Source organism: Bombus flavifrons, chromosome 11 (assembly GCF_040668555.2).
Source record: "Bombus flavifrons isolate JBK064 chromosome 11, iyBomFlav1_principal, whole genome shotgun sequence".
Lineage (NCBI taxonomy): Eukaryota > Metazoa > Arthropoda > Insecta > Hymenoptera > Apidae > Bombus > Bombus flavifrons.
This window is the reverse complement of record NC_138452.1, coordinates 7,580,312-7,593,388: the sequence shown is the minus strand read 5'-3', so window position 1 is coordinate 7,593,388 and position 13,077 is coordinate 7,580,312. Positions and strand designations below refer to the sequence as shown.

Below are 13,077 nucleotides of genomic sequence, written 5' to 3'. Positions count from 1 at the left end.
ATATTCGGAAGATCGTCATCTCTAACACAAAGTCAATACGATATCGCGTGAACGCCAAGCGCTACCAGACAGCTTCTGTTCAATTGAATTTGAATACACTTCGGAACGTCTATTACCAAATCGTCATCGATGAGCCTTGGTCGTAGTCAGCGTTTCGATATCATGCTTCTACTAAGGTACGTTATACACAGGTGGGTGTAATCCATGTCAAGTTACGCATTAGAAGATTTCATTTCGAGTATTACAAGATTCTCTTACGCATAATAACGTAATATATATATATATATAATATATATAATATATATATATATATGATATATATATATATATATATATATATATATATATATATATATATATATATGTATGTATAATGATGTGCAAATGTCAGAGACCTTGCTGTGCAAATCCAATTAGATTCAATTGTTAGTTACGTGTTTGCCAATGATCGTACAAGTCATCGAAGTTCCACTGATTTATATACCGTTCTACAATCGGATCTGCTCGACTGTGGCACACGCACATCACAATTAACCGCTAGGACTAGGAAATTCATCGTCGTTGCTACACAGTGCTTTCGGTGTCAGACGCCATAGACAATGTTTGGAGTTTCGGTACCGAATAATTTTCCGAATGACCATGAGACTGTGAGCGATTCGATACTCTTTCCAAGGTCGATGGAGCCGACGGGGTATCTTGATGTGCTTTCGGCGGTATCGGTGGTGGACTCACCTAAAAATGACAAATGAATTATAAACACGTCGATAACGACGATACGTAAAAGACAATCAAAATTTTAGAGAAAGAAGCTATTACCTCTTGACCTGGTAAAGAATGTGACCCTTGGAATGTAACGTTCGCGAAATTTCCTGTAGAGACGTTTAGCGCATTTATTACAGACGGAGGTGAAATATTCATAATGTCGTTGCACCTTGCTCGTGGTTCGAAGTCCTCGTAACCGAGATTATTTAAGTTAGTCAAATGCGACTGGAAATCTAATAAACTAGCAGTAGATATACCGCTATCGCGAAGGTCATTCGGCTCATTTTGTGCTTCCGAATCATCGTCCGTGCTCCACTCTGTGTTACGTTTGTACGCTAAACGTTTTGGCGGCGCGGGTGGTACTACAATGTTTGTATTCGAATCTCTCTTATCAGGCGCTGCAACGTTAAATTTTCAATCAGCTTTCGTACAGCTTAGTACAAAATTTCAAATATTTAAATATTTAAATAGTCATAGAAACTTGAAGTTATTAATCGATCAATTCATAATTAGAAAAACCGCACATGGTTCATGGACTAATGAATTACAAATTCTTCCAAGCCACGTGAAAAATTAGAACATTTTTATCGTAGCACAGTGTTGCGCAATTATTACACAAGTCCTTCAACATCTGTGTCTACAAAATTTGAATAGTTCATAAATTTCGACATTGTAAGTTAAAATAATACTGATTGTACATTGTAAGAATATAACTAACGTCGCAAACCGGTGTGAGATCTCTATTTGCTCTGCGTAAACATGAAACTTACTGCAACCTCTAGGAGGCAATGGTGGAGCTGATTCAGGACCAGGTTCGCTCCATGACGTTCTTAGACCGGTCTGATCCACTCCATCCGTTGGCGTAGGTAAAGAATGTCTCAATGGTAACTTCGGACTTAACGGTTTGCTCAGAGATCTTTGATGCGTGGGTCTAGGCGGAGTAGTCCCATAACCCACAGAACGTGGCCGAACTTCACGTTGCGGTATAGGTGGTGGCCCACCGTCTACTCTTGTGTAGAAACCTTCATCTTCAGGTAGACCATCGCTGTCCGCGTGAGAAATTCTGCAGCCTGCCGTTTCCAATGTAGCTGGACGTTGCTTTTCGTTAACGGGTAACGGAGGTAACGGTGAACTAAAGAAATGAAAAATAAATACGAAAATTCAATTGAAAGACGATTGTTTTCTTGCAAGTTTATTTGCAAGCACAAAAAGCACAATTTGTAATTACTTGACAATGCTGTCTTGATGAATTGTTCTTTGTCTTGCTAGTGGACCAAGACCTTGTTTCAGCTGTGTAAATCTTTCGTTGAGTCTCTTGTGTAGCGGTTGCACACCAGCTGGTGCAATTTGTCCGTGTAAATTTAATCCCGCCTCCAAAACGCTCATTTGGTCGAGAATCAAACTCTTCAGTCTGTTTACGTGTGGTACCATATCCGGATTTTGTCTAGCGAATTCAGGCGTAAGAAAGGCTTCTTGGTATTTGGTGATGCCACCCATAACGTTCGCGTCGATGATACCTTGGAGTCTCATGCTAAAGGGGTTAATATTTCGGTTAGGTTCGGCAGTGTATTGCGCGACAAGTCTCCTCAATTCTCTCTCCACGCTCAGCATAGTTTCACAGGCGTATTGTACAGGCGCTAGTAGCTCAGACCTCTTCTCGATCACCTCAAACCATCTAAGTATACCAGGTAGTTTCGCCTCTGTGGTCAACGTGGTTCTTTCGATCCAGAGAGATTTAAACTCGTTCTCTCGGTCAACAGGGCCTCTGTGAAGTGGTCGATCAAAGATAAACTTCCGAACGTCATTAACTAGATAAAAGGCGACCACTCTTTCTGGCACTTCTGCTCCTCGACAGGCTAGGCTGTTCTCCTCGGGGATTGGTTTGACGTTACAAATTTGTATATCTGAAATGTTGCATTTAATGTGTTACCAAGTACTCTCGATATACTCACTAGATGAAACAAATCTCTATTTAGATTCTACTTTCTTAATTACGTTCGTAAAAATAAGAAATTGCATAAGCATCCTAGTAGTTAGTATATGGTTAAGAACCGGAAGAAAAAACAACGAATTAACTTACATTGTCCTTCGGAGATAAGGATGCTCTCATCAGGCGGTGAATTCTTCATTAATATTTGTGCGCTTGGAAATTCAGTCTGTAATCGCTGTGTGAATGCCCCTATTCTCTCGTATTCTAAACCGCGATAGATGAACAATTTATTCTGCAGAATCACAAAAAAGAAGATTAAATTCGTCACGTTTAATTAAATCTATTTTAGACCTAATCTCATTTATAAGTAATACCTACCCTAACGAAAAGAGGAAAACTAAGACCGTAGAATCCTACTCTAAAGTACTCCGGCTCTGGCCGAAGTTGTGTCAATATATTGTCCAATAATTTGGCTTGCAGTTTCAGTAGATGACTTAATTTTGCATAGTCGTATAATCTAGTCTCGTACAGCACTGCCAATTCCTTACACAAAGGAATACCTTTCTCCCAACATTTGCCTCGATCCAAGTCATGAATTATTTTATGATAAAGGACCTCCTTTCTCTGCCACTCCGGCTGTTGCGGATGCAAGTGATCAGCAGGTAAAATTGTAGAACCCCAACCAAGCTGATCGGCGTATAATTTCATTGTAAATCCAGCTTCTGTATAGTTTTCAGCTACCAAATGTAGGTCGTGAAGCTTGTAAATATAACGCAGGTACATCTCTTTACGATTGAATTCATTCTTGTAAAAATTCTAAAGAAAAAAACCAATATCCATTGTTATTTCTATTTTTGTTTTTGATACAAATTTGTAATGTCTCGCCTACCAATAGATTAACAGTGCACGACATACGCTTGTCGCGATTCTCGTCCCCCTGAATTACGCTCCTGTAATCTAGCAGTCTTTCCAGCAAACGCGTAATTGACGTGATGAAAGCAGTTCCACTGTCCTTCCAGGTTGGATCTTCTGACTGAACTCTGTCCAATAATCTACGGACAAAAATAGAATAGCATGATTTAAGTATTCCGTTCACGTGCGCGTGTAGATGTATGTAGTTTAATTGCGAATCTAGACGACACACTTACACGGCGCTAAGATGCTCCCTAACGCAGCATGAAATTGCAAATGAAAGTTTTAATGATGACATAGAAAAACTATAATTGCTAATGCTATTACTAAGTTCTAATGATTAGACTGCGGATATTTATGCCAACGCATATTTTTATGAACACGACTAAAATAATAAGACATTTAAATATTTTATATATTTTTGCATATTATGTTCTATGCACTCTTACATCTATAAATCTCTCATACGTGCATAAAAATGTGCATTTATACAAATGGAATTTTTTATAAGAAACGTTCTAGCAAAAGTAAACTACTACTCACATTGTGTTAAACAACTGTCTGTACTCGTCGTCACCTTTATTCTCGCTGATCAGGATATCCAGTTTATCGATCAATTCCGATTCCACGGATTTGAAGCTACCACGAGCTCGTTGCTCGCACTCCATCATATCGAAAAAGATGTGCAAAGTGGCCTTCCTCAGCTCACTCTCAGGAACTAAGGTAACTTCCAAGAAGGGGCCTACCATTCCAGGAATAAACTCCAATTTACGATCACCCAAATGATTCCACATGGAGAGTATTTGAAAGCCCATGAACACTCTCATGTCCCTGTATTTTTCAATGATCTTTTCACGCTTCACTTCCGAAAATTGTTCGAGTTGCAGAGATGGCTGAGTAAGGTACGCTACGGCTAGATTAAAATACGTGGACCAGAGCTGCGAATCGAAGCTAGCTTGCGAGGCCAAAGGTTGAGCGAGTTCCTGCAGGGACTTTAAGATAATACTGTTCGCCTGCATTCTAATTACTAACCAGTCGGGTGGAAAAACTTCCTGTCTGACGAGATCACGGAGAACTAAGAAGACTCTCAAAAGAAAATCCTTCAGGGGTTTTCGTTCACCTGTATGAGCTAGCTCCTCCCAAAGTCGAACGTAATGGTATTCGTCTAGAAGCTGAAGCAAGCCTATCAAGCAAGCTACCAGGCAGCCCAACACGGGGCCACTGGTATTTATTACAATCAGAATCGTCTGTATCAATACATCCAAGATAGAAAGGCAGAGGGTCTCGACGTCGTGTTGAATACAGTTATTAACTTTGTTAGTATCTCGCCCCCTTTTGTATAAAAAGCTGAGGATTTCTCCTAGAATCTCCGTACAGGATCTAAGTTCCTCTCGTCTAACCAAATGGATCCTCAAGTGTCTACACATCGTAACCAACAGCAGATTCCTGCTCTCGTTGTCCTCGCGAAACAACAACGAGGTGGTCAGATTTTTAATAGCCGTTAATTTAGCCTGCGTGAGCTGCAACGGTGGTTCTCTTGGCACCGAGTCGAGCATCGTGCAAGCGAGTTTCGCCACCTCGAGAACTGGCAGCACGGCGACTAGCTGTTCGAAGACTGCTGAGATGGAGTAAAGCAAAGCTATCTGAGAGTGAAGCACCATTTCGTACGGGATGCCCAACATCTTGTTCAATGCAGCGAAAACGCAGTACAGATCACGCTTGAAACTGTCCTCGTATTGACCAGCTGTTGCTCTGGCGAATAATAGGCGACTTTGAATGATGAACTTGAAGATATACTCCAGAGAACGGAAACACTTGATTATAGGCTCTTGCTTCTCCGCCGCGGTCACCCAATCTGCACAATGTTGCACGCTACTTAGAAGACCTTTATATACCAACGCAGCGGCAAAGTGGCCGGAAATGTAAGCATCCATGACAGGTTTGAAATGCTCGAACTTGGAATCCTCGAGAAGGCTGAAAATGGAGACGAGCACTTGGAAGACTAAACCCGAATGAGCCGTGGAGTTACCATCCTCTGTGTGGAACATGGAAAAGAGCGCATCTAAAATGTCCTGTAGAAACTTGACCAATTCCTCGCCGTCCAGCCGCAGTACACGACCTAAAGCCTCTGATATTCGTTCCGGATGTGCCTTCCATTGCAACAGGCTTAGGAGGTCTACGTTTTGCGTCAATTTTGTGCTGCAAAGCAACGTTTGTACGAATACGGCCTCTTTGGGGGATCTGGAAAATGCTGGTGAACCTGAAAAACACGCAAGAAATGAATAAGAGAACGAACAGGAGACGAAAGTGCTTGATTCATACGTAGATTCGAATAGTAGAATTTCTAAAATCAACAAAATTTAACTAAAACGTTCTATCAATCATACCTGTTGCATTCGGTTCTCGAGCGCTACTAGGCAAAGAGAGGTAACTTAACGAATCCAACTTGGAACGATCTTCGCACTTGTAAATATATAGCTCATGGGGGCCATCCTGAAGAGTAGCTCCCCCAGGTTCCATAAGACGCACGAAGGCGAAGGAGAACAATTTCTTGTCGTTCTTCTCGCGTGCTGCGTCAGAGAAAAGCATGCTATGTTAAAAACTGCGGATATTCGGTATGCCAAAAGCTCTTAATCTGCAAAGAAATTTCCACGACGTACTGGAACAGTGCCGGAATTCAAAGCGGACGTGGCTTCCGTAAAACTTGTCTATAGGTATGGCCAATCGAACTGTCTCGGCCCAAGATGGGCTGTTGTGATGATATATAACTAAACTTTGATACTCAGAACTGCCCTCCATCCCAGCTGCGCCAAACAAGCATTCTTCCAGAGGTTGACCATCCGCGTCCAAGACCAAAATCGTCACCTATAGATTTCATCGAGATTCGTGTTTAGACAGAAATGTTATCATAACTGACGATGAGCGTCTCTACAGTTTGTATTTCGATATCGACGAATACCTCGATATTTTTCCCAGTGGATTTTCCACCTCGTTCGAACTCGCCACGTTCCAGTTTCAGGTACAAGTCGTTTCTCACGTCACCTGGCATGATCACGTCGGAGAACCCTAGCTTCTTCGTTAGACAGATATTTTTGAAAAGCAGTGGATTTTCCTCGCGAACTTGAGTCAACTCGCCGTGCAGGACGCGCAGTGAAACCACTATGCCGTAGTTAGGCTGGCCCGGAAGTGGGGAACACTTGTTGTTACGAATAATCTGCTCGTGTAATTGGTAAAACTCCTTTTCTTCCCCTTGGCACACCTAAGACAATGCTGCTTAGACTGGTGGCTCGAACACCCTTAACGTTTGTCTTAGCTTCTACACTCCTCTTTCTTTATGAAGGTCTTAGTAATTCATAAAACTTTGGACAAACAGGAATGTAGATGAAAAGTTTCCGCACAAGGAAAGCGGGCAGATAAATCGATCGACCTGGTACAGCTTACCTTGAACGTCATTTCGAGTTCCTCCGTGTGATCCTGCGTGGCTTCGGCAAGCGAGAGGACCGCGACGCCGTGGGGTCTCCTGTAAGTGGCAGTCCCTGCTTTGTTTTTACCCGAATCAGAGTAAAGCATTCTGCCGCATCGCATCACGTGTGCGACCATGTAAAGATCCCTGCTAAGGTCCGCATTGCCGAGATCCGTAAAAATCGTGCAATTACTATGAATCTTCTCTATGAAGCTGGAGAATCCCTCTTTCGAGATTCGAACCAGGAAACGTTCGCTTAGATATTGATTTCGTTTCGCGTCGTACAAGGAGAAGTAGATTTCCGTGTCCTCGCCGATCGAGTGGCCGAAATCCCTCATGCAGAAATACAGGTGATGGGTCAGTACCTTTCTGTGCTCCTTCCGCCTGAGGGTTCCCCTAGCCGACGACCCTTGCGAATTTTCCGCGCTTTGAACGTGCTGAAATCGATAGAACGTGAGTGGAAATGCGTAAATATGCGTAAATGCGTATACGCTATCGTATTAATTATACAAAATTAATAATTATAAAACAGCATTTACGTGAATCCTTTACAGCGCGAGTAGTCTATAAATCTAACGAGTATCTACGACAATATATCTTATTATTTGTCACCGCGTAAATCTTCCATTACACGTAGCTCCGACGAGCTACCATCGATGACTGTGAAGTATAAAAACATTGCAGCTCGATCGATCGGTAATTCCGCAATCAAGATACATCTAGCGAAAGATAAACAAGCGTCAGGATACTTTTGAGCAGTAATGTACGCTGGGAATCGGTGTACAAATCGCGACGATCGCTCGTTCGTATTCGACGAACGCTATTCTGTCCCGCGACGAGATATCTAAACGGCGAATTACAAATATAGGAATTTCGATCGAACGATTGGCAGCATTCAAAATTTCATGTCGCACGGCCGTGCACCGAATACACCCTCGGAGCGGACTTCATTTCAATTCTTGCGGAGTATTTGAAATGGTCAGCATTCCAGCTAGAATTTCAATGAGCTTCAGCAATACGCGTTATAGCGAGGTATGAACGCTCGAAAGCTTTGCTTCTGTCCCTTTCTTTCCCTTCAAAAATATCGAGCTCTAACGCCAGTCGTCATCGCTATTTTCTCTTTCTTTTTTTTTCGAGTCAGCCGTTCGTATTTCTTGGATTCGTTTTACCACGAATTCGCGACGATCGTAAAATCACGCCAGGTCTTTGGGAAAGTGTTCTCCCATAGTAATTACCACGTGATAGAGTTCCACGATTGACATCGTTTCCGGATCCACCATATGAGCACCCTGACGGGGCACCAGGTCCAAGCCCAGTTTCCTGAAACATTGAAAATATCGTGCGATTGTAGAAACGAGCGATAGTACAAGAGGCTATTTACGAGAAGCGACGATGTATATAAAACGTAAATCCTAGCTTCGGCGCTTCATGACTTCAAGAGATACAGATTCCCTTAATTACATAAAAATCAATTTTCCAATTAAAGTCATAATGCTCTAGGTAAAGGAACCCACTTTGTCAAATTCGAAGAAGGAACAGTTAACGATGTGCGTCGAGTTTTCATTTTTCAAAATATGTTCCATTTATTAAAATATTAGTAAAATAATTTCCTCCGACCATTAAGAGTCTTTCTCTCGGATAAAACTACAACAAGACCGAGACGAAAGGTTCGAGGATCGTTATACGAGTAAACTAAAATTTCCTCCCAATGAATGGATTTCGTACGAACGAAATTCCGTTGCACAAAGTAAGTACGAAGATCACTCGCGTACATGCAAAGTGCGCTCAGAATGGACTCTTTAAATTACCGAAAGATCAAAGCTTCGGTAGAAGTCAACACCCTCAGCGGATCAGACGAATCTCTGCGCTGGTCTTGTCTCGGGCGGATAAAATTATCGCAGGGGTTGAAGAACCATCGTCGAAGATGATCAACGAGGAAGGTCGAGCAAAATCGAGGGAGTAACGGGCGATCCAATTAAACCGGGCATCGAATCAGTTTGAGAAGTTTACTTCTGAAGTGGCGGAGCATACTTAACTTCCCATGACCCCGGACGACCGCATGCCATAGGGCCGACGTGTTCTCGAACGCATTGGGGCCCTACAGGCCCGGCTACTCGCCAGGGTCCTCGCGTGGCCCCTTCACCTTGCAGGAATGCAGCTATACGCCGTGCGTTTCGACTTGGCTCTACTCAACTCGGGTCGACTCGCTCCTCCTCCTCTTTGTTTCCTTGCCACGCGTACAAATGTATAATAATGTACATGCGCCGAGATTTGCATCGATGTACGCGCTAGGCTTTTTGCCTTCAACCATTTCAATTTCGTGTCAGAGATAAAGAAACGGAGACGAACTCGAGGACGTTGCGAAACGAACTAGAACGTCGCAGAAATAGCTTCGTTAATTGTAAACGTTGATTGAAACGAAACGCGTCGAATTGACTAGTATAATTCGCGGTGACCTGAAAATTTCTGCAGACCCTGAGTAACTTTGTTGGGAGTATATGTGTACGAGTTGCAGCTTCGGTTTTCATGGACTATCAGAATATTTGTGGAAACGTTTTGCGGTATATACAGTACGCCAAGGCATAGCGAAGCTACGATATTTCTAATCGTAATGCAAGGTCGTTCTTCGTTAACTTCTCTCGGCAGACATCTGTGAAGCGTAAAGTCATAAGTAAATTCATTTTGACTTTATTTAACGAAGGTGCTTATAAGAAAAGTCAAGAGAGTCTGCTGTTAATCGTTGCGCAAATTCGAGTAAATTCACTAGAACACCCATCGGAGATACTTGCCAATGTATTATCCACATCAAAGAGCGAAGTTACGCTAACACCGTGACCGTTCGTAACTTCTTTCCGCGATGCAAAAATCAAAAGTTCTCTAGCTAGAAGCAAGCAATTACTCAAGTTTGACACTATCGTGACTATTGTATTTTTGTTTCTCGTGTGTCCTGATAAGATGACTCGTATAAGAGAGTCAAAGAAACTGATCGAGACTGTGTCGGGACAGCCGTCATTATTTAAAATGAAGATACTTGCGGTGAAAAAGACGTGCAACGTCAATGCTGTTGAAGCGATAATTAACGCTCCGTTCGAACACGTATAGATACATAACAGCGAATTCCGAATAGATTTTGGGCGGATCGAGAAAATTAAGTGGTACGCTCGAGAGAGCGTTGCTTTTGCTTCTCGCTTTGTCTCGTGCCTGTACCCTTCTCCTCGTTCTCCACGCGGCTACGTTACTGATCCTGCTGATTCGGTAAAGCGTCCTACGCCCTCGCGAACTCGCCAGGTAAGGCCGTAATTTTTCCACCGACTGGTTTAAGTCGATCGACGAAACAAATTTTCAAACCTTCGCTTCTCTAAACTAGGAGAACGTCGTATTTATTTCGCTGTTAATACGTTCGCTGTTATCAAAATTGCCTTCTTATATCTCAAACTGCACGTCTTTTTCACCAGAGGTGTCCTTATTCCAAACGACGATAACTGCCTCGGTACATACTGTCCATTGTTTTCTTTAACTTTCTAGAAAAGTCATTTTATCAAGAAATATGAAAGATGAAAATTCAACGCGTCATCGTGTAGATTTCATTACTTGACCTAACTAATCGCACGAACTCAACGTAAGCGTCGATAGCGAGCATCGATGGGGCGTTTCACGATCCGCCGACGCTATACGGTCCTGGCTATCCTGAAAGGTCCCCCCTCGGGCCTCGGTTGATGGAATGCAGGTGAGCAGGCAGAGTTCGATGCGTGGAGACAGGTACAGGCAATGTCTGCCACGTCGTTCGGACCTATGTCCCATTCCAAAGATATCGGATATATTCTCTCCAGGCGGCGACGTTCGGTTCACCGCGAGAATCAAGCCGTCTAGCTCGAGAAACGGCGGACGAGCCTTCCTCCTTCGCTGCTTTCTCTTCGTCGCGTCCGCGTCTGGAGAGACCTCGGTTACTTTGGATGACGAATTCGTTCGGCCAATGGCCGCGCATCGGCCATCGCGAGAATCCAAAAGTGTCGATTTACAGCCGTGTGAAATACTGCCTCGTAGAGACGTTTTCACGCATCACAGATTTCATGGAACTTCTGATCCGAAACATTGGTTCTTGGATTGTGTGACGTGTATCGAAATGTAGGTGATCGAATGGTGATAACGAAAGACTGGAAAGTATGCGATGTTCAAATTGATTATCGATGAATAAGCGAGCAAAGAAATATTTCAGTAAAAAGTTAGAGCTTATTATACATTACGTTGTATTATCCATAAGCATTCGGGCAGCTGAGTCATATTAATGACATTTTACAAGTCGTAAATTATAATTCATAAATTATACTGCAGTATTGATAAATAATATATATTACGATTATCGCAGTACGAACTTTCCATTGGACCATCGATCGTCTTCAATTCCCTTTAAAACAGACGTAGAAATGCAAGTAAAGTTCTAGGAGATACTGAAAGTTTCATTGGTTGTGAATTATTAAAAAAGATGGCGGGTGCTCGCAAGTTTAAGACAGTTCGTGGCTCGGGCTAATTCAGACACGCGTAAACGTCGAGCTAATCTCTCTGGAGTCTCCAGATAATTTGAAAAATCGATGTCTCAAAAAAAAAAAGAAGATTTCGTACCGACAATAACAGAGAGAGAGAGAGAGAGAGAGAGAGAGAGAGACTGTTGCAAGTCGAGGTGGTTAACTTTTCAGCTGCGAGATATCCTTTGCGGAGTTCAGTAACCATTCGGTAGCTTTAAACGCTGTAATTACGTCGGTGCTGCTGCGAGTTGGTGGACTCCTGTTTCTGCTTCAAACTGACAATCAATTATTAGCCTTCGTTCGCCTCGCACCGTTCTTTGCGCTGTCTTTATATTCCACCTTATTCCCCTCGCTTTATACCGACCAATTAGCTCCACTTTTTTCACATCACTGTTCAAACGAGAATTATTTTTGATCATAAAGAAGCTCTAGCTGTTAGAAGGTTTCTCGCAAACCTTTTCACTGTGTTTTGTAAATTTCAAGTACAACTTCATTTATGACTCAGAGAAATAAAGGAAGTCTTTAACTAATCCTTTGTTTAACTAATCCTTCAACCGGATTTTATACAATCAGGTAGGTTTTACTATAAATTTTACGCCTTAAATGTCGTTATACGTGACGCGATTATTAATACTCATTTCCTATAAGAAGTTGATAGTGCTTATTTCTTGGATCTGACATCAGAAATACAGAAAATGTTTAGGATAAAGAAACATTTCTCAAGTCATTGATTTTGAATTCTTTTAAAGATATAAAGTAATTCTAGCAATTCAGAGAAAGATTTTATACAAATAACGTCATTATTTCTTAAAACTGCAGAAAAAAGGATCATTCACGGTTCCATTACAATCAAAAAATGAGGATCGTGTGGAAACAAAATCCGTGGAAATCGTACCCGTAATTTGCGCGGTGTGAGTTCTCGCGTCCGTGTAAAACGGCCTTAATAGGAGTGTTTCCTGATCCCGGAACGAGTAACGAGACTCGTACGTATAGCAAAGGGTCCGTGGGAAGACGAACGCCGCGTCTGGTTCGCCCGAGGGTACACGCACACAGAAACACAGTTCGTGCATCGAGTTACTCCACAATGAACGCCCTGGCGACTCGTGGCCGCCGGAGTGCAGTTGCAGTTCCGTGCCGTGTAGGTCTCTCCGCTGGCTCCAGCAGAAGATAGGCAGTAGTAGTAGTACTAATAGATGTCAGGGCCAAATCCCCACGCCGCCACGATCTCAATTAGATCAAATGACGCGCGATTAAGCGCGATTAGCCGCGAACCTTTCAGTTTTTCGTCGTTGAAAGTCGTTGTTTCTACTGATTACGACGAACATACATATTTCTTTGAGCCTTTACGTCCGTTTACAATGACTGGAGAATGGAACTTTTCTTACTCATTGTCCTAAAACGATGTATGTTTGTTGATCGAGTGCATACATAGCCGGTCATTGGTATTTATCGGGACGCTAGAGCCCTCTTGCACAATAGTTATCAAC

At 42.5% G+C, this 13,077-nt stretch overlaps 1 protein-coding gene across 3 annotated transcripts in view; it reads right to left on the bottom strand.

The window, feature by feature from the left end:
- Window positions 1-350: 350 nt before the first annotated feature.
- The window catches only part of spg (dedicator of cytokinesis spg), a 55,567-nt gene continuing 42,840 nt past the window's right edge, over window positions 351-13,077 (bottom strand). Inside the window, exons 5-18 of one of the 3 annotated variants that reach the window (XM_069123636.1) lie at window positions 8,303-8,387; window positions 7,046-7,504; window positions 6,564-6,863; window positions 6,265-6,469; window positions 5,992-6,174; window positions 4,148-5,864; window positions 3,841-3,858; window positions 3,582-3,744; window positions 3,071-3,508; window positions 2,843-2,984; window positions 1,991-2,666; window positions 1,533-1,894; window positions 817-1,160; window positions 351-732 (exon numbers count right to left, since the gene is read on the bottom strand). In XM_069123636.1, coding sequence (XP_068979737.1) covers window positions 565-732; window positions 817-1,160; window positions 1,533-1,894; window positions 1,991-2,666; window positions 2,843-2,984; window positions 3,071-3,508; window positions 3,582-3,744; window positions 3,841-3,858; window positions 4,148-5,864; window positions 5,992-6,174; window positions 6,265-6,469; window positions 6,564-6,863; window positions 7,046-7,504; window positions 8,303-8,387 — 5,260 coding nt within the window. In that variant the 3' untranslated portion in view covers window positions 351-564. Of the gene's footprint in view, window positions 733-816; window positions 1,161-1,532; window positions 1,895-1,990; window positions 2,667-2,842; window positions 2,985-3,070; window positions 3,509-3,581; window positions 3,745-3,840; window positions 3,859-4,147; window positions 5,865-5,991; window positions 6,175-6,264; window positions 6,470-6,563; window positions 6,864-7,045; window positions 7,505-7,606; window positions 8,210-8,302; window positions 8,388-13,077 lie in introns of those variants that run through there. The other 2 variants (XM_069123638.1, XM_069123637.1) reach the window with 2 other exon arrangements.